Genomic DNA, 21,412 nt, shown 5'->3' on the forward strand with positions numbered 1-21,412 from the left:
GAGAACTAATTTCTCAGCTCGCTTGTTGGGTTGATGCTGCACTCCACAGACATTGAATACTCTGCATAGAAATATTGTTGGTCTATTGGGATGAATTATTTCTTGTTCATAAATTTATCTGGGCACCCTGTTCAGCAAGACATTTAAGCACATTGCCTAATTGAACTTTTGAGATGCTTAAAACTAGGTATGTGCTGAATCAGTATCTCAGTACTTAATTGATACTGAGTATGTCCCATGAAGGAATAAAATTTAAGTCATCTTATATTGAAAACATCTGGTGAGTCTATGCTTATTTACTGTCTAGAGGCAGAACACAATTTGCCAAGTGACAGTGATCCAAAAAGGCCTGTATCTGTACAAGTGCTATAAGCAGAGATTCTTCATTTTTACCCTAAATCATACTCAATGCATGGGGTCAGTTTTTTTTTTCTTTCAGAAGGAGGTTAAATAAAAAAATGGTCTAGGTTTAAATGAAGCACTTAAATGAATGCTTTTCATTGCAGTGATTGAGGCAGCAATGCTTTTAATAATATGCCCTCACACTGCTGGCCTCTTGGGATTTGAGACATTTTCTAATGCAAACCATGATGTGAAGTTCATTAACTACCAGTGTACCAGTGTTCATTAGCTACTGGGGTTCTTAATCTGCCTGAGCCAATGAATTAATCTTAATTTCTAAAAATATATGTAAAATATTGTTTTATGTTAGTCCTATATATTATAATGACTTTTGGATGGCAGTATCATAAATCTAACATAAAGCATACAACTGGGTATGAATTAACATCTTCTAGTTTAAAGGAATTAGGGTGCACAGATTAATTTTTAAATACTTGAGTGACATGTGCTGAGCATGTTTACAAAAGTGGAACAAATACACATATGCTTGTGTATCTTGTATTTTTAGTTATGCACATTTGTAAATTTCAGGGTGTTCTTTAAAACTCCATCTGGAACTGTGCATGTCTGTGTGTGCATCCATGCAGATATATATATGTCTTCCTGGTATCATGAAGAAATGACTACAGGATAGATGTGACAATAGTTATTTATCTGCATTTATAATTGCTTAGGAAAAATTTTGTAGGAAGCTTTGGTTTCACACCGACAGATTTCAACTAATGTATTGCTATTCCATGCAGTGCATAAAAGCAATAAAAATAAAGTAATTAAAGCTTCTGTTCACCCAATTTAGTTGTCAAAATGCATCTGTGAGTTAGATTAAAGGAAAAGGACTTCAGAAAAACAATAAGATGCTAATTATCCTAAAGGGCAGGCTGAAAAGTTTCCCCTTTTCTGTGGACAAGCAAGATTAAAATGATATATTTTAAGACACTGGTTAAAGCCTTGGGATAACAGGGTGAATACTACAACATTTTTTTGTAACTTTCAGCAATTCATTTTGGGTGTTTTTATACCAAAAGTCTGTGCTGTAACCAGGAAGTCAAAATCAACCTGAACATGAATGGAAAATGGTGTTGACTTTTTTTTCTCAGACCAGAACTCACTGTGATTAGCTTTTCACATCTGATTTGAAATTGCCCTAGGCCTGAACCAAAAATCAGGGTTTTCATATGCTGGGTGAGAGAATACAAGCAGGGAGAAAAACAGTTGTTGTTTAGCTGTGTGCTCATTCAGCAGAGTTGGAGCCTTATTTGGACCTTTCTTCTCTTTGGTTTGCCCAGCAGCCCCACAGCACAAGTGATGTGAATCCCCACTTCTGTGCTGTGTGGCTTTGCAGACCCTGACAGGGACCTGCTCAGGGTGGAGCGGGATGGTTTGCTGAGGTTGCCTCTTAACCAAACGACTTCTGGGAAAATGGGGTGACCAGTCTTTGGTTTTGGCAGAGGACTGTGTATTGTGATTATTAACTGGGCCCTGTAAGTGATTAGGGGGAATCAACTGCCTGAGCTTCTCCTTCCCAAAGTTTGGGAGTACTTAGGTAACCCATATTTATGTGTACATGCCAGAGGCATATATTTAATAGAACAGAGAGCAACAAACTTGTCCCTCTCCTTTTAGCTTCTATGGCCCTTAGCTCTGGGCCTACCTAAATTCCCATTTTGTCCAGTGTGACAAAGCCTCCAACAGCTCAACCACAGCTGCCAGAGAAACAGGGAAAACAAGTGATGCTCAGCCTCTGACAACAGTGAAAAATGACCAACACTGTCTCACTGTGTTGGGGCACTGTCCCTTGTCTCATGATCTTTCTATTTTAAAATGTTACTAACGGTCAGTTACATAAATCAGTTTGAACCAATTCAAACCAGTTCAAATTTTTTCACCTCTTCTACTAAATCATTGCTGGACTGACCTAGAAGTAAATCAGATCTGTTTCAGTCACAGCAGTGCCTAGATACTAATTGCACTATACAAGTAATGGTTTGACTTCTTTCCTGTGACCCTTCATCCATGGTGGAAACCTGTCCTGACCAAGTTACAAGAAGCTGAATACATATTCAGGTGATTGACAAGTCATCCACAAGGATCCTTTTAAGGAGTGTCAAAGCAAGCGCAGGTAATGCCTTTGTAAGTCAAAGTCATAATATTGGCTGCAGTTGAACACACTCTCAGGATCTGCAAAGGAGCTTGAAACATCATGTCCAAATTGCATTACAGAGCAGTTGGAACAGCTGAATGTTAACTCTTCCATTTCTTGGAGAGTCTCCATTTTTATGGGATCTCTAGGCATTAGTATGAAATTTCTGCTGTTAGTATTTGTACTGTCATTGCCTAAGGCTGAAGTTGTAGGAGAGTGTTAGCTTGCTCTTTACAATAAGTGCTTAATTAATGAAAACAGCGTATACCAAAGAACATCAGATAGTAAAAATAACTGCTGATGAACTTTTCACTTTAGTCCTCTCACTTTCAACACTTTCAGATGTGTAGTTTTGCTATGGGCTGAGTTTATGTAACAACTTAATTTTGTATTTTTCACAGAAATGTAACCTGGAATAATTTAGCTATCCCAGACACCCACTGTTCCAGAGAGCTAGAAGAAGGTTACCAGTGCCCACCTGGATTTAAATGCATGGACCTTGAAGATCTGGGACTAAGCAGGCAAGAGCTGGGCTACAGTGGCTTTAATGAGATAGGTCTGTCCTACTGGTAAAATCCATTTCAGTATCCATTTTAAAATGTTTTTGAGATGAATGGAACAGATAGTTCATGTCTGTACTGAAAAGACATCAAGTGCAATCAGTATTCTACTCAAGTAGAGCACATGCCAGAAGGAGAGGCTGTGCTACTTGCTTTGCAGTTAAGATATATTTTTACATTGCCTGGGATCCCAGGATTTAAATAACTTTAAAACAATGTCTTTATAAGGAGTCAACTGTTGATTATCACCAGTATGCAAATGTGATGACTAATTTCTGTGTTTTATTTTTGATTCATTTTAGAGTATAAAATTCCTTCTGTTTGTCTAATTTTAGTAGTAATTCCCATGCAAAAAAAAACCCATCCAGAATTACTTTGATAATCATCTTGTTACTAAGGAGAAGATGGGAGAAAAAATGATACCATGTTATCTGTGGCAATCTTGATCCAAACTCTGTAAGTCAGAACATCAGCCAGAAAAATCATTGAGAGTCAGGCAGATTTGCAAAACTGGTGCAATTTGTGTTCTGTGCAAATCACTGCAGTTACCAGGAGAATACGTTCTCTGACAGCTGCAATGTGTTGTGCCATCCCCATGAGGAAATGAGTGTAGAACACAAAAGCAGGAAAGGTGGCAAGAGCATGGGCAGCCGTGGCAAGATCCGCATCCAAATGGAAAATATGCAGTTACTCTGTCAGAACATTGTGGTTATCTCACATTTATTTAACAGACAGAGGTCTAACAGGAGTCTGCAGCTGTAAATTTTCATTTCAGGACAGGTAGGGAAGTACCTTCAAATGACAGAACATACCCACAGGCTGAATTCTTTCTGATGCATCTCTTTGACTCTGATAAGCTTTTTTTTTTCCTTTTCATTTTTCTGGCTTGAGCTCCAGACTGTTATCCTGGCCTCAGCTGAATTTGAAGGTAATGAAAAGATTTAATGACTGAATGTCTGCAATCCAAAAAGTTTTTTTGAGTATCGAAAGTCTTTACAGCTGAAATTGCTTCAGTTGGTTCCTAAATATTCAGGTTGCTGAATATACACTATGAGCCAGAGAGTTACAAGAAAGTCTCAGAGTCCTGCTACAACAAGTACTCTGTAATACCAAATAATTTCTGAACAAAAAGTCCCATTTATGTCCTTTATTTTTTCTTGTGAGAGAGGGCGAAAAACCTGATTTCAACCAAGCACCATTCTGTTTTGACTCCCTGTGGGAGTCAAAAGAGTACCATTTGTACCAGTACTGCTAAATGAATAACACTATCAATAGTACCAAATTTTCTATAATTTTTTTCTTCTGTAGATCTCAAAGGATAATCCTGTCTGATCTCTCAGTCAACCTTGAGATTTACTGCCATGCCTGGAAGAACATGGGCTGAGTTCACACTAGAACCTAAAACCATCCACATTCAAGTTCTATAGTTCCAGGTAGTTTGGAAGGGGAGCACAAGATAGGGGTATTGTCAGAATAATTAGGCCTCAGATTGAAATCACCCTTCTTATCTTGACATATGAAATTATTAGTGGCATTGAAGGGTGTTGTTCTAGCTGCCTACCTGGTCAACAGGGAAAAGTAGTTGCAATGTCTTAGACAAGCTTCAATGGGTAGAAGAGTTGAATGAGACCCAGAGTGCTTAAATAAAGGAGGCCAGCTTGTTTTAGTGATGGGGGCAGGTTGGCAAAGGCAGGTGAAATGTTTTGTCCATGGATGCCTTCAAAACTGGTTAAAAAATCAGGACTGAAACTCTGGTCTCCTGAGTCATAGTCCTATGCCTTATCAATGTGTATTTCTGAGTATTGCATTTTAAAGGTCAGAGATAGCTAATAGACCTAGGAGACCTGTAGCTGATAAATTGTTTTTGTCTAGAAATAGGTAACCAGGATATAACACCTCTAAGTACAGTAGCCAGAAGTTAAATTGAATATCAACTGAAGGCTGATTACTAAACTTTAAAATACTGAGTAAGACACAGAAGCTTTCCTACAAAATGTTAAATAAGCTTCCTCAAATTAGGACTGTTACAAACAGGATTATAACCATCACGTATATCAATATTTTATAAATATCCTTTTTGTGATGCACCTTTGTATGTAGTTAACAGGTAAGTAATGAAATAAATCTTTTCTGTGTAATTATACTATTTTATTGTACTTTCATTTGTATTTCATTTGCAGTTATTATGATGCAGCCTGTCCTGTTGGATCCTGAAATCCTATCATTACAAAAATCACAAGAGTATAGCAGTTTTACAACTACTTTATAATTAGTAACTCTTAATTTGTGGCATATAAGTACAAGCTATGAATATTTGATCATTTCTGTTATTTTTGTTCTCTTGAAAGAAAAAAGAAGGCATTTTTACAATTTTATTGCTGGGTGAAGACCAAGCTGTCCTAATCAGATAAAAGTTAATAGAGCTTTTAATGCTGTGAATATACCAATTAGGTAGCTTCCTATTTGGAAAATACCTTGATTTTGGCCATACCTTGGTCCCACTTTTATAATTAGCTTTGACTTTAAAGGATGAAAGTTGGAAACATGGTAGTGTTCGTTTTGGTACTTATTCAAATAAATAAAATATATTTATGTCTCAAGTTTTCTATTTTTAGTTCTGAGGTGTTCTGTTTATCTGTTTTATGTATGTTTCCATGCAAGCGTATACATATTGTTTAAGGAAGAACATTGTTATAGACTACTGATAAATGTGTCTTGAAGTCATCTTGTCAAGATAATTTAGGCCATCTCCTTCTGATGAGAAACAGACTTCATCATCTTTCCAGGCAACTTACTGTGTTGCTTCATTGTCTGTACTCTTAGGAAGATTTTCCTAAAGCATAACCTGAATCTTTCCTCTTTATGCAATTTAAGATAGTAATTTCTCACCTTATTCACTACTGGCATAGACAAAACCTTAAAAAAAAAGCGTTTCTGAATCTTTCGTTATGCCTTCCATATGGCTCTAAATGTTTCAGTCTTTTGCTAAAAGACTTACATTTTATACTTTGAATTGTTCTTACTGTCCTTCTCTAGACCTTCTCTGGCTGATTCAACACTTTGTTGAAATGCAGTGCTGTCAGAATACCCCAGTAGAGCCATAATTTTATGTGGTTTTAAGCTCTGTTACAATTTCTACATCCCAGTGAGATGTTTTCCATTTTCAGAACAGCATGTTGTGGGTGATTCATGTTTTTCAAATTTATTACAGCCCTTGTGTCCTACTGAAAGAGCTGCCATCCCTGTTTCCTATCCTTTTTTTATTTACTTATTTCTTTTAAAATGTAAACCCTTACACTTGTCTCTGTTGAATAGCATACTTTCTTTTGTTTTTCCAGACTATTTCTTCAATTTGAAAGATCTTCCGGAGTTTTAAATCTCTCCTCCTGATTACTTGTGCTGCCTTTTATCTTACTTTTATCTGAAATTACATGAGTATCATTTATATTCTATCAACCTGATCAAGAGTGAAGAAATAAATAGAACCAGACCAAGATTAGTCTCTGGAACTTTGACAGTCTTCCTTTTCTGACAGTGTTTCATTAATAGCTGCTCATAAGGACACCTAACAAATGGTTTTGCACCCATCACAGAGCAGTGTCACCTAGCCATATTCCTGTGTGTTGTCATGGCAAGACAGTGTTAAAAGACTTTAAAAGCCTTTTAAAAGATGTAGACCATCAAGTGTTTCCTTTCTCTTTACAAAACTGGCCTCCATTCCACATTTGTACAGCAACGATACAGGAAGATTTGAGCCATAGGTTGTCAAGTGCCTGTGCCCTTTAATATATATTAATAACATGATATTTACACAAGGTGATTGTGAAGATCATTTTCCAAAACAGGCCACATCAGCATATATCTACAGCTAATGCCTCTGTCCTTCAATGTGCATATTTCTAGATTGCATGTAGAATGAAGTAAAGACCAATTAGTATTGCCAATTTTGCAAGTGTAATCTCTAAAGAGAGCGCAGTTACTAAAAGCCAGGGAAGTTCTGTCTGGCAGTACCTCTGGAAAAGTTATAAGCAAAAATCACAGAGGTCTACCTCATAACTGTTCATGAAACTGAAGAACTGATGAAACAGGAGTCAATTAGCTGAGCTTTCAGTACCTCAAATCCTTTTGTCTCTGAAGTTCTGAAACGGGAGGAAGGATAGTAAGGAAAGAATAAGGTACCCCTCTAGGTGAGGTGACTTCAGCTGTTTCAGGTTCCACCTGATGGGAGGCTACAGGAAGTTCTTGCTTTCCCATAGTAAATTGCTTATGAACTCAGTAGAAACCCAACTACTCTTTCCAACAGTTTGACACAGAACTTGACTTCCTAAGTAGGTGTTGTAACAGTGTGAGCCTTAATGTAAAATTGAATCTTTTATTCTTCAGGGTGCCTGAAAGATTTTTTGAGCACTACGTGTGGGGCTGAATGGAAGTAAGAGAAAGGATATGAATGAAAGGCTTGGAAGCCTGTGTGGACATGGGTAGCAAAGTTCCTCACTATTGACTGTACCTGTATGGTACTGTCAAGCTCTTCTCTTTCTCAGACTTCTTAGCTGGTTTTGATTCAGGCTTCTATAAAAAGATTGATGTTTTCTTCATCTTAGAACAGCCTTCAGCCTTGTCTCCCACTGGGAGCATCAGATATGTTCACAGCTAGCCTGTTTCTTCTTTCTGATTGTGTTCTTTTCTTCTCTGTATTTTTCCTAGCCATGTTTAATTGCGTAGGGTGCAGCTGAGACCGTGACAGTATTATGAAGTGTGTAAGACAAGTTGAGCTAAATATTGAGAAAAATTACTTTTTTTTTTTTTGTGAACAGACACTACTAATTTTAAAAATTATTAGTCATATGATTATATTTGTTTAAGTATTTGCACCTAAAAAGCATAAATATAATTATTGAATTAAATACGAGCATACAAGTCTTGGGAATTGGAGGGCTATGACAAGTACTTCTACCTTACATCTAACTGTTTATCTGAGTGTGCATCTACCTTTACTCAATATTTAACATGGCAGTAACTGCTATCAGGGCCACACTGAGGGTGTTGGCAGAGGGGTCTATTCATAGGGTTCTGTTGAAAAGGGTGCTTCATAGATGCAAATGTGCCAGAATCCCCACTATTGTTGGATCCTGTACAGATTTCCTCCTTACCTGCACTTTCCACACTGTACAGATTCTTTTGCATTCAGTTTTTTGTAACATCAGCTAGTAATCATTCCACATGCCTCATGGGTGCAATCATATGCAATCATCTACAGATGTACACTTGCAGCACATCACTGATTTCACTCTTCACATAATTCTGGAGAAGGTTTTTTCCATGATTTACAGTGATTTGCATTGCTTCAAATAGTCTCAAAAGGAAAAGGAAGTCCCAAATTAAGATACCTAAAGGTTTAAAAATATTCTACAAAGTAAGAAAGAGAAGTTTTAGGTCATGAGAGATCATTGTGAAAGGAGGAGGAGGAGATCTAATTGTATCCTTATCATCAACCCATCTACCAATTGCTAGGGCTAGTATCCTATTAAATGATACTAATTACTTCTTGTACCTGCAAAGAGTATTTGAGAAAGACCACCATGTTAATGACCATTTTACATACAGGAGATAAACACTCATACTTTATCTTGAAGACAAATAACAAAATTTCCATGGTAAGGAGGGCTTCAAAGTCTATATACAAAGACTACATCTGTGTTAAATCTTACTTGCCTTACAGTAGAAGTGAACACTGCTCATTGGCACAGTGAGCCAGCAAAACCATCCGATTTTATGGCCTGTGAAACAGCAACAGAGCTTTGGGTCTCAGATATTTCCCACTTTTATTACAAGGACTTCTTCCTTTTAATGTGGGACCCAGAAATTAAATATTTTTGCATGCCTACATTTGAGAGCCTTTTTAAAATTGATAACTGTATGAAAAAAAATTGTATGTCACTGTGAAAAATGTCTGCCATGGTTAGATTAAAAGTGAACATAATTTAATGTTTGTGAAAGGAAACTTCACAGTGGGACCAAATTTCCTCAATTCTCTTATAGGTATTGTTTTAATAAAAGACTCATTCAATGATCAAAATAGCCCCTTTGTTTACCCATAAATTGGATAAACAATTTAAATTTTGATGGGGAAAATACTTGTGAGTGTGCAACCAGTTGGAATTGCAAAGGCATTGCTCTTACAGTGGAAGATTGGGTGGCATTCGGTGCATTGTTCAGAAGGAAGGAATTAAGATTAAGTTAGCATGCTGTGAATCTGGATCTGCCACAATCCACTAAGTAAATTTTCCATGATAAATTTTAATGTTTCTTAGAAATTGGGTACCTGTCTCTTGGACTAGAATTCATAATGGCCACAGAGTTTGTTGAGTGGTGTGATGTCATAAACACTTAAAGAGCAAAAATCTGGAGAAGGAGGAAGGATGCTCACACCAGTCTAAAATAAAAGCTGAAAAGTGAGTCTAAATCAGACCCCAAATACGGTACTTCTAGAAACTGCGAGCGTTCAGAGCATCAAGTCCATTTGTTTATGTAGACATCTTTATCATTAATTTGATACAAGTTCTTAAAGCTAAAGTAAAAATGACCCATGTTTTTATATAGTAGTACAGTGGTCAAAGGGAGAGTCCTGCATTCTGGAAAGATTCCCTACTAACCCCTATGTACGGACTAAGCAGAGTGTGAGCAAGCAACAGGAGACTGGTTCTAGAGGGAGTTCTATAAAGACTTGCTCCTTGTCATTCTTCCATGAAATTATTACCAGTTTTTCTCCATGGACCACTTCTCCACAGCATGGGTAAAACCATCTTTAGCATTTAGGAGGCAGAATGTTAACAAGGCATACCAAGATGAAAGAGAACGCTTGAGAATCTGATTTACATTCCAGCTGCCACTGGATGAGAAAAGTGCCCTTCTCTGGTGGCAGAGGCTGACCTTTTAGGTACTCTGTCACTACCCACCCACCTGACCCAGGCAGCTTGGCTCTTGGTGGCAGTATTAGCAGCCACTTGGTCTTTCCTTTTGGCATAGGCAAGAGGGGCAGGTGGATTATGATTGATAAATTGTCCTAAGAAACTGACTACTTTGCCAGCTGTGAGACTTCAACGTCCATGAGAAGCAGTTAATTATGAGTTGATGAACTGAATAAAATTTATATTACCAGGTTATTTGCTCAAAGTAGGAGATACAACTGATAGTTGAAAGGCTTGCAAGGGTTTCTGTCAGCCTCCCAACATGCCTCCTTCCTCCCTCCACTGCCCTTTCACACAATCATGTCTCCTGAATGAAGCTGGTGTCACTTTGCACAGACAAAGATGGCCAGAAATGCAGATCAGCATCACCACCACAGCCCGCATCCCTGGGCTCTGGGTCATTTGGTGTCTGGGATAATAGAAAGCAATGAGGGGATGTAATTGTTTAGTCAGAGCCTCCATTTAATTGTACTCATTGAAGGCTGAAAGGTTGAGCTCTTATGAAATAAGCATTGGTTCAATAATGATTTCATCAAAACTTCCAGTCAGACTCTTTTAATCTATGGATGATATATATGCTTGATACATGTATTGAGTCTTCATGCTTCATTTATTCTAGAAAGTATATCATAGTATTAAATACTTTGATAAAGAGGTCTAATTTATTCCACTAATGACGCTCTTTGGTTCAGGCACTTTCATGCACAGTGTCAAGGAAGAAGCCCTTCATCCATGACTTCGACCTGTGGAGTTATCATGTGGTAACATGACAAGTGATAGTGATGTTAATGTGTGAAGGTGTCAGAATGTAATTAGGGAAGCTATTCAGACTGTCTAGTAATAAAACATGTATTTTGTAAATGTGAGCCAGAATGACTTAAAGCAGGTCCCATTAGTCCACTGATTGAGAAACCACTAGAAATCATTATTTCAAAAATGGTGGTAGATTTTTTTTTCCCCCCACTGGAATTCCTTCCTAGACCTTGCAGACATTGAGCAATAGAGCCCTGACACCAGCTGAGGCACTTCAGTGGGTAAATCAGGAAATTTCCCTTGTTTGTTTTACTGACAATTAACGTAGTATAATCGCTCACTCAGGTATTAAGAACTAAGGAAGGCAAACAGTTAAGAGGCATTTAGGGAAAATGCCTTTACTCCTTCACCTGTCCCATCTTCAGTCATCTCCTCCCAATGTCCTAGTCCCCACTCTTCTGCTCTTGCAGCATCTGAGGTGGGGAGTGGTACAGGAATCTGGAGTAGATCCATAATACTTTTTTTTGTTTTGCAATTCTTTCTTTCTTTCTTTCTTTCTTTCTCTCTCTCTCTCTCTCTCTCTCTCTCTTTCTCTCTTTTTCTTTCCTTCTTTCTTTCTCTCTTTCTCTCTCTTTTTCTCTCCTTCTTTCTTTCTCTCTTTCTCTCTCTTTTTCTCTCCTTCTCTCTTTCTGCTGCTCCTTCCTAATTAAAAATTTCCTCTGCTCCAGAATGGACTTAGCCATGGGCAGCAGTTTTTTAACAGCTGTCCCCACTCTGGAGTGTCCACTACTACCAAACGCCTACCAGTTTTGCACACTGAAGCCACCTAAATAAACTTAGACATGACAACCACCTTTACATAGTCACTTTCAGAAGGTTATACAGGGTTTTGGTGAGCACAGAGGAGCAAAGAAAACAGTCTCTGTGCCCTGTGCAGGTGAGAACAGTTTGCACTCCTCATTGTGTTGTTCATCTTGGGAAGTAATTATAGTTTCGAGGGATGCAAATGCTGTGAGGAGTGAAACATGGCTATGTAAATAAGGTATATAAGTTCACTTTGTTTCTTGGAGATAATGGACAAATTGAAAGTGAGTCAACTAACAAATCCCTGTTTGGGCTTAAAGCACTATACTGTTTTCACTGGTTTCAGCTTCTTAAGGACGTGGTTACAAGGCCATGTTTAGTTTCTCATTAGAAAAATTTTAGTAACAGAAGTTATTAAACTTATTTCAGTTGTGTTTTTTCTTTGGGAATTCATTTTAGTTGGCAGAAAAGGTACTAATGAAATTCAGTGGTTGGAAGTTGAACGTAGACAGATATATTTAGGAAAAGATGAACATTCAAGGCAGGTCCTGCTTGACTAACTTGATCTCCTCGTATGACAAGATGACACAACAGAAAAGGACCAGGGGGTGTTGACTTTACTCCTTGTTTTATATTTTCCTGTTCTCCAAACATTTAATAATTCTAAACCTGTTCTTCCTCCCTGTAGTGAAAAAATGCAGATCTGCAATATATCCAGTTTTCACAGAATACAAAAAAAAAGCTGTATTTTTGGACAAAATTTTCCTTTCTCTTGATGCTCACCTTTGATTCCACTCACTGTTTAGCCATTCTTTCCTCTAAGGTTCCAAATGCCAGTTTGTGTAGAAGCTTAGCTTCAGACAGCAATCTTTCTATAAGGATTTTACCCACCAGCATCCTTTTCTATTATGCTCTTCTGTACAGTGTGTAATTTTTGCCATCAGGTGAGTTAGAAAGCATTGGAAGCTCTGTCTTACATTATGCTTGCCTGTGTTTTTGTTGGCATTAAATCTTGTACAGGTTACAGGATAATACGTTTTAGATCAAATTTTCCTCTCACTGAAATTTTCTTGATAAATCAAGTCGAAACATTTAGGATACTCTTGTCACGAACCAAAGCAATAAAGGTGTATTATCCTTGATGATTTTTTTTCTCAGAAATTCAAGATTTTTACTCTGTTTGCCAAGTCATTACATTTCTGATGCCTTCTTAGTATGCTGTCTCTCATGATTTTATGTCACGTAGGTGACTAAGTTACCGCTCTTTCCTTTCCTCTAGAAGGCTTTTCTTTTGAGTGCTTTATCCTCCATGTGCATTTAATATCATTAACTTACTAACTGAATAATTAAAACAGTTTCAGGCATTCTGTTCCATCCTTCCCCCAGTGCTGACATGCCCAATAGTTTAGTTAATTACTTAACCTTGAAATAAAAAATAAAAATGACATATTCTTGAACTGACAGAACGAAGAGATTTTGCAATGCAGTGTGTAGAAAATTTGTTTACTACAGAATACTCAGACTTGTCTTAGAAGCAAAATAATATTATTTCATTCTCAAATTTGTGCACCACGAAAGGACTTGCTTATGGGCGGAAACAGAAATGAAGACTAGGCAAACTTAATTTATCAAAGTGTGCTTAGATAACACAAATATTCCCAGCCTTGGCAGTGTCCATGGCATGTGCATTATCTTGTATTGCATGGTAAAGCAGAGTCTGGTAAACCAACACCTTGCAGACAACAGACAGCAATATTTCTTTCCCTTGGCCTTTCCCCACATCCTGCAAAGTACACTTTATGTTTTGATCCCATTTCTGCACCTGTTGAATAAGAAATATTATCAGGAGCTTTGAAATTAGCCACATAATTTTCCAAGTGGGTCACCAGTTCTGCAGTTTCCAGAACTGTGCTGTCATGGGGTGGTGGGTGGTGGGTCCACTGCTTCTGTTTTGACAAGGATGTCCCACCTTATGATTGTAACTTGACCCCCTTAAGTGAATGCTTAGGGATTGCTTTATGAACTTTAGCTCAGCTCCAAATAGAGGTGCCTATGTTTTGTTCAGCTGTAATGCTGTCAGAACATTTGTGCTGCTGCATCGGCAGGCCCCAAAGGCACTCACACTGGGTTGTTGACTCCACAAAACTTTTTCTTTATTTGGAGACAGCCCAGCCCTCATTATACCTGTATTCTCCATTTAGATTTAAGTTTATTTGAGGTTTCATAAACCTTATCATCACATTAACAAGTCTTAAGGCATTTCCCAGGATGACTGGCCAGCAGCAGACTGGTTTTAGAAATGCTGATATCCTCAGTATGGACGTTTCTGCTTAGCAGACACTGAGGGACTGGCCCGTACTTACTGAATTCCTTTGGTCATAAATATATATATTGTTTATCTTTTGTAAATCACTTGCTCCTGTAGCCTGACAGGCCAGGGATCATAACCCTCTATTAACTATATATGTAAGTGAATATCCTTATGCATAATACTTAAAAAATAGTTTTTCTTACTTAATAGTTATGGAAAAGGTTTATAAAAAGCAGGCCAATGCATGTGATTCACAATTTCTTCCTGCTAGAGATGAGATATGGTAGTTACCAAACAGTGTGGCACTGATAGAAGTTTTAAGGTGAGTGGTAGTTCGCTCTGTTCAGCAAAAATGCTAGGGCACATGGCAAAATTATTATTGCTAGGACTGAACAGGCCTTTCAACCCTGAATTTTCAATGGAAAACCTTTGACTAAAGGTTACTTCTCAGCTGGTTAGATTGCATGTCTGAGGTCTTGGTTCTGTATACTGTGTCTGTTGCCACCTATTTTTGTGACCCAATACCAGTATTCCTGCTTGATTTTTGTGGCAGAAAGAACCATGATATGTGGACCAGAAGGCAGCTGCTGTCCCACTTTCCTGCAGCTAAGGCACCACTGTCCTGCTGTTCTACAGCACACACTGACTGCTTAAACTGCTTGTATAGTGTGGGTCCACAGACATGACTGGGATGTTAATATTGGCTGTTACTCATGGTCACAGTGAGCACTTTGTATTTCTGTGTTAAGGATACCTAAACCCACAGAGGATACTAGGACAATACTTCTGATTCCAGACAAGTGAAAAAGTGGACTGAATACAAAAACAAACAAACAAGCCAAACAAAAAACACAAACAAAAAAACCTAAAAGAAACAAAAAATGCCACACACAAACAAACAAAAAATCCCCACCAAAACAACAACAAAAAAAGACACTTCCTTAGCTATTTGATGTTCCTGAAGGCTTCACTCTTCAGTTAAGCCATTCTAGTTGCCTAGTTAATCAAGACTTTTTGTTTTTAAGCAGTGGTATAGAAACAAAAAAATTGCACAAATAATGTCTGTTGAGTTAGCTCTTATGCTAACAAAGTGGTATGTGGGAAGTTGTAGAGTTTTGGAAACTTAGAGGAATTTGAGCAGAGCAGCCCTCCAGAATTTTAATTTACTGCTGTGTTAATCCCGAAGTAATTGAGTCTTGCATTAAGTCAGGCAATCAGGTGAAACTAATGTGAATAGATTAGTATAGTTGTACTGACAGTCAAAGAAAACTTTACTGCTGCTGAGAGTCTTCAGTGGAACATACTTTCCCCTGCCATTTCAGGGTGTTCTGTGTTAGTGTTGGTACCTAAATAGGTGGATCTATAGTGGAATAAAACAAATTTCAAAAAAACTTTACTTTTTCTTTTGTTCTCTGTTTTATTTGTAATTGTGGACCTTTCCTGGTGGGCATCTTTTGCTACTTTATATATTTTGATATATCGCCTGAGTTGTTATGGTATGCTGCATAGAATTTAATCAGCCATCCAATGTCTGTGCTGTGCACTTCCTTCTATCTCTTTCATTCCCATCTGCTCCTGAGAATGCAGAGTTTTTTGCATACTGGACCAATATATTTTGGTTAGATTTCATTATCAAAGTAATTATTTTTGAAGTTTTCCTTCTAATATGCCTTCTAATAATTGCTTGTATTACAGTGATGATGATGACAATGTTAAAAAAAAAATAAATTCATATTCGCTGATGTTAGATAAAAGGCCCATAAACTGTCACTGGTCATAAGACGAAAAGGTGAAAGAGCAAAATGTGGCAGAAAGGCAAACTTATTAGAAGGGAGTAAGAAAATGAAAGTTGAGGCAGGTCAAATGCAAGTTTTAATTGCATCTTGTTTTTTTTTTTTCAACTGTAGGCTATATCACCTTAGATGAATTGATGCCTTGCTGACATAAAACTTCATGTACTGTTTCTTAATTTATCTGAAGTAGTATAGTCTTAAATTCTATACAAGTAAGTTTTCTCCTGAGATTGGTAGGAGATCAAATGTATTTAAAAAAAAAATAAAAAAACCCAACCAAAAAAAAAAAACAAAAACAAACAAAAAAAACCAACAAAAACCCAAACAAACAAAACCCCCCAATGCAGCAGAGCACTGGAGAGCTCACTGGCACCAGCACAGCTGCTGAGTTCTTAGTGAACCCCTTAAGTATCAACACCCCTTGCTCCCTGCTGCGCTGCATCTCAAGAGGACAGATGAGGACAGACATATGTGCTACAGCACAATGGTTTGAGGAGGCCTGGATTGGAGCTTGCTGGAAAATGTGGTGCTGGAGACATTGCAGCTGGCTCTGCAGGATCCAAGCTCCCAGAGGGCACCCCTAGCTGGGGACAATCTTTGCACTGCATCTCCTGGAAACCCTTCAGCCTGCCCAGTGCCCTCTGCTGCTGTGTGAGAGTTACATGCAATGTAGATACTATTTCCACAGTGACCTTCTCATGCTTGCCTTCTACTGCCCCTTCTCTAGCACAGCAAGGCCTCCCAGCATGATTTTATGATACATGTTCTGTGAAGGCAGAGGAGGAAATTCGCTTTACTGCTGCTACGGTTTATCTATAATTCCTATGGAAAGCATGAGATAAAACACTCAGGTCTATTATCTACCATGACATTTCTTTTTCCCCCTAGTGCAGAATGGTAACCAAAGGGTCAGATAACTTTGAGAGGCTAAGTAAAGCAACCAAGGGGCATGTATTCTAGGAATATCAGGGTCAAAGGGAAATAAATGCACACTAAGATAATTTCCTTAATGAGGATTTACTAAGAAAACAAATAGAAAGAGCTGCTACAAGCAAAACCAACCTCCCAGCCCAGCAGTTTTCACTACGCATGAGAGTTGAAGAAAGGCTTGTGTCAAAGACAATGACTGTGTGGATAGCTACTCAACAACTCACAGTCTGACAAGGAATGGAGAACAATGAGAAAAAAAGAGAGTTAAAGGTGTGACAGGTGTGTGAACAGCCTGGAAACAAAAGGTGTGACTAATTTCAGCCATGCTAAGGAGCAGAAAACTCTTAGCCAATAGACAGAGAAGGAAGTCAGGCAATTAGAAACCTGTCATTCTGTACCAAGAAAATTAGATCCTATCGGTTTAATTATCAGTCAGTGCCATTAAGACAATATAGCGCTGCATAATGAAAGCTGCAGTTACCGAGTAATAGAGGTAATTTTTTTCACAGTGGAAGATTTTCACTTTCAGACAAGAGCTTCAGGGTGTGACCAGTTTACAGGCTTTGACCTTCAGCACTTGTGTAATGCAGGGGACATGTGGTTTTTACCTTGCCTCCTGAGATTTGATTATTTTATCCTAGACATCGTTTTCATAAAGTTGGTGGAAATGAGCAAAGCCACCCACTAGAAATCCAATGTGCAATACTGATGCAACATGCCCTCTGTTACTGTAATTAGAGCAGCTTACCAAATCATTTTTAAGACCTTTGATTTGATAACACAGGGCCAGTTTGCAGCTTGGCGTTCCCACTTCTACTGGGGAATAACGGGGGATAATGCTATTCCAGAAAATCTAGTTCACAGATGGCCACTCAAGAGGGGGGAGCGCACACAGAGCAGCAGCTTAGGTGTGACTCTCCAGCACATCAGCTCATCTGTGGTAACTGGCTTCATACATGCTGCTACCCTGCGGCAAATGTGTGATGCCGTGCTCCTTCCTCATTAAATAGTGCACAGTCTCACTTTATTACTCTGTTACTCAAGTATTTAAATATTGAATGTTTGTTTTTCCCAGTGCTTTTTCTCTATTGTTATTGGAGACTTCCAGTGGCTACTGTATTTCTACTCCATTGTCAATGTCATGACATTGCCTCATGAAGAAATTCTTACCACGCTATCTAGTATGCATTGAGTGGTATTGGAAAAGATCTAGGTTACAAGCTAAAAGAATAGTATAATATTTTGGATCTGATGTGAAATATTGAAATACTTCTTAAAAAAACTGTAAGACCATTCACTTCCAGTTACTGCCTTTCTCATAGCAACTGAGAAAGATTGGAATGGCTTGAAAGACCAAAATCTTACCTAAGAACATTAAATACCTTGTGTATTCTTTACTCGGATCATAAGTTTTGGTTGTAAACAAACTGAGAGCTAGATCTTGCAGTAGCAGGTGATCTAACTAAATCTTTTTAATAAATCTTTAACACATCTTACATATAGTTATCACTTCTGTATTACTCAAGACACAGTGTTGGGAAATACATCTTGATCTCTTTGCCACAGGGGCATTTTTGTTCTGTGAATTGTTTCAATACGCAAATAATTGCTGTTTTTCCTAAAAAGACTGCTTAATTGTTCAAGCTGCTTCTGAAGTACTCCTTAATACTGAGCATATTTTAAGACTTTTTGAAGATATGCAGTTCCATCTCCAGGGAAGGAGTGACTGGCCATCTTGGGAAATGTCAATGTACATCTTCTCCCATAGTACAGTCAGCCTTTTCCACTCTCATCCAAAAACTCATTTAGAAGGTTATCCTCTACTTTTCCAACAGGTCTGTGCTACTGCCACCTTGCTGTGGAAAGTACCATAATGATCATTACTTTGTCTCATTTCATCGTTGTATCAACCCCCAAGTTAAGAATCTCAGCCCACATCCAAAAATGAGTTAACCATACAACACTATGACCTTTTTCTTTCCAATGTGAAGAATATTGCAGTAACTAAGCTCCAAATTTTGGCTCTTAATTTAAACAGCTACAGTGAACTTGGATGATTTTGAGGTCATTTCCAGCTAAGCTCCACACTTTTTAAATTAATGATACTGAAAGAATTAAAATTATTTCTTGCATAAAATTCAAAAAAAGTGAAAACAGTTAGCAAATCTACTGTCAAAAGACTTTGTCAGTCATCACCAAGACAGGGACATCTAACTGTTCATGGAGCATAGATGCTCTACGGAAATATGTACAAGATAAAAACTTCAGAAATCTGTTCTATATCTTGAGGAGCTGACTCTACACATGGCTGATTCATCTTGACAGAAGTTACCCAGGGGCTGACAAATTCAAGTAAGATAGATTAGTCACAACAGGACTTCTCTATGTCTCTTCTGATAAACTGTGATATTATTTTCTTCTAATTACCTGCCTGTGGCAGGTTTTGCATAGTTTTTATACTGGTATGTGTACTACTTACATATCCTTCCATATTAGCCATTGCTATATTGTACATAATAACATTTTTCTTACGTTTGTTTTACTCAAAACTTAGATGTTTTTAGGCATTTTAATTAGAATTCTGAAGTTAAGTGACAATTAACTGTGTCTACTACCATCTCTCTTTGAAGCAAAAGGCTTCAGTTGAACTACTGCTTAATCTTCTTCTCTAGAACGAAGTCCATATGCGTTTTCTCTCTTCTATTTTCATTTTTTTCATGTAGAATCATAATTCTGTCATTACCTGGATGTTTTCTTTTTGTCCTTGTTATAGGATACAAAACTGTGGAGCAATAATGAGGATTCATGGGGAGGTAGTGGCAATAAATGAAAATTGCATACTTAAAAAAACATTTAAAAATTTTCAGCACTCTACCATCATTATACCATAACCACAAATATGTATTTCACTGACATTCACAAACCAAGATGGTAAATGCTCTGGAAATAGCTAAAGATATTGACTGAAGTCATTTGAGCATTCACAGAAATTCTGAAGAGATTTTGGAGTGTCATGGGGGAATATTGGTTTTGAATAGTTGCTCTGGGAAGCTTGTAGGATTAATTTAATAGATGACTTTACAGTTATTTCAAAATCAGATTAGTCTTTCCAGGCTTTTACCTGGTCATTTTATCCACTGAGGAATGCTGCTTCTGCTGTGCACTTACTCAAACTGTGGTTAACCTGCTTTCTACAGCAGTTTCACAGGTGTCTTAAACCTAAATGAAGTGGTTTAGTTGCTTCACGCCCATCTGTTTCTATTCTCTGCTTAAATACTTTACTAAATTTGTCAGATATGATGCTTTATGTTATACCAGACAAGCTAGTCTCCATCAGCATGTCTTTCTCCAGTTGCTTTCTGATTTCATTCATACCTTAGAAATGCTATGAAATCCATAATATACAGGCTTTCATGAACTTGTGGACTCTTAATATTTCCAAGAGCTGTGACCTCTTTTTTTTCCCTCCCTTCCTTCTAAACACATGCTTGATTCCTTCAGTCCTTAAGCAGTCTTTCATTTCAGTTAAATATATTATAAATAGGTTTGACCTACTATGCTGACAGCAGCTTTTAGAGTGTTCAAATTGTTAGAGCTTGTGCAGTGAATGTTTTTGGCCAAAGTATAGACATACTGTTAGTTTTATATGCAATTCATTTTCCACAGACATGCACAATTGCACCTGTGTCTACAGTGTCCTCAGGCACAAGTGGGAAGGTGCAACTCAGGAACTGAGTTTTCGCTGGAGAATTTCAGTGCAGTTCAGAGTAAACACATACTTTGTAATGAAACCGGACACTGTACCAAAGAATTACTTTCCCCAGCTGTTGTGCAGTACTTTATTAAATCAGCCACATTGCTGAGTTCTTCCTGCACAGACCACAGTGTTAATTCTTCCTGCATGACTTCATTAGAAGTATTCTTAGAAATCTCTGTCAGGAAGCCAATGAAAATGAAATTGTGTTTTTGTACTATTTGCGACTTGAGGATTCAGCCTGTGTTATTTAAAACAATTGCACTCTATTGAACTTAGAAGGGGTTTGGTTTGTTCGTAGCCTATATCATCACATTTACAGATGAAGCCTTGTTTTTCATCTGGAAAGAACCTTGGTGATGCTCTTGTCTACTCCTTCTTGTGACCTTAGGGAACCGTGTCATATCCATTCTTCATACAAAGTGTGAAGTCCCAACTTCAAAAGAGGCAAAACAAGATTAAAAACTCTTTCAGGACTTCACTTCTCTGATGATTAGAAAATACCTAAAGCCAGCCTACCTCAGGTTCTTTCAATGCCAGTATTATCCTTTGCCTTTCTTTGTGGCCAGAGACAAGTACCTAGTGCTGTTTTGCCCTCTATGTATTCTAATTTTTGGCAGGCTAAACTTGGGAACTTCCTACTGATATTGGTTGTATTCACACTTAGATATTTGGCCATGTATTTTTTGGATGCGTAGTGCTGCTGAGCCATGTACTGTGGAAACATGAACTGTGGAACTGTGTCAGGGGCAGGATTTCCACTAATAAAATCATCTGCTTGGCATTGGTCTTTGGTCTGCAAACAATGTGATATAGACTGACAGGCATTTACAGTGCTCAAGCCTGGTCCATCCTATAGCTGAATGGTTGATATCCATATGTACTGGAGTTGGTTTTGATTTCCACTGACCCCGTGAGTCACCGCTGTGACCCTAAAACATAACTCAAAAATAGGAGACTTTTCAGTCCAAAGTTCCTGTCAGCATTGTGTCACATT

At 37.9% G+C, this 21,412-nt stretch overlaps 1 protein-coding gene across 6 annotated transcripts in view; it reads left to right on the forward strand.

Annotated features, from left to right (window-relative positions):
- Positions 1 to 21,412, forward strand: part of NALCN (sodium leak channel, non-selective) — a 238,893-nt gene that overhangs the window by 49,370 nt on the left and 168,111 nt on the right. For 4 of the 6 annotated variants that reach the window (XM_017733360.1, XM_017733412.1, XM_008633570.2 and 1 more), the window contains one exon: positions 2,944 to 3,098. The exons of 1 other annotated variant lie outside the window; for it this stretch is intronic. In XM_017733360.1, coding sequence (XP_017588849.1) covers positions 2,944 to 3,098 — 155 coding nt within the window. One more of the 6 variants, XM_017733558.1, reaches the window with a different exon arrangement.

This window comes from Corvus brachyrhynchos, unplaced genomic scaffold (genome assembly GCF_000691975.1).
Source record: "Corvus brachyrhynchos isolate BGI_N302 unplaced genomic scaffold, ASM69197v1 scaffold1120, whole genome shotgun sequence".
NCBI lineage: Eukaryota > Metazoa > Chordata > Aves > Passeriformes > Corvidae > Corvus > Corvus brachyrhynchos.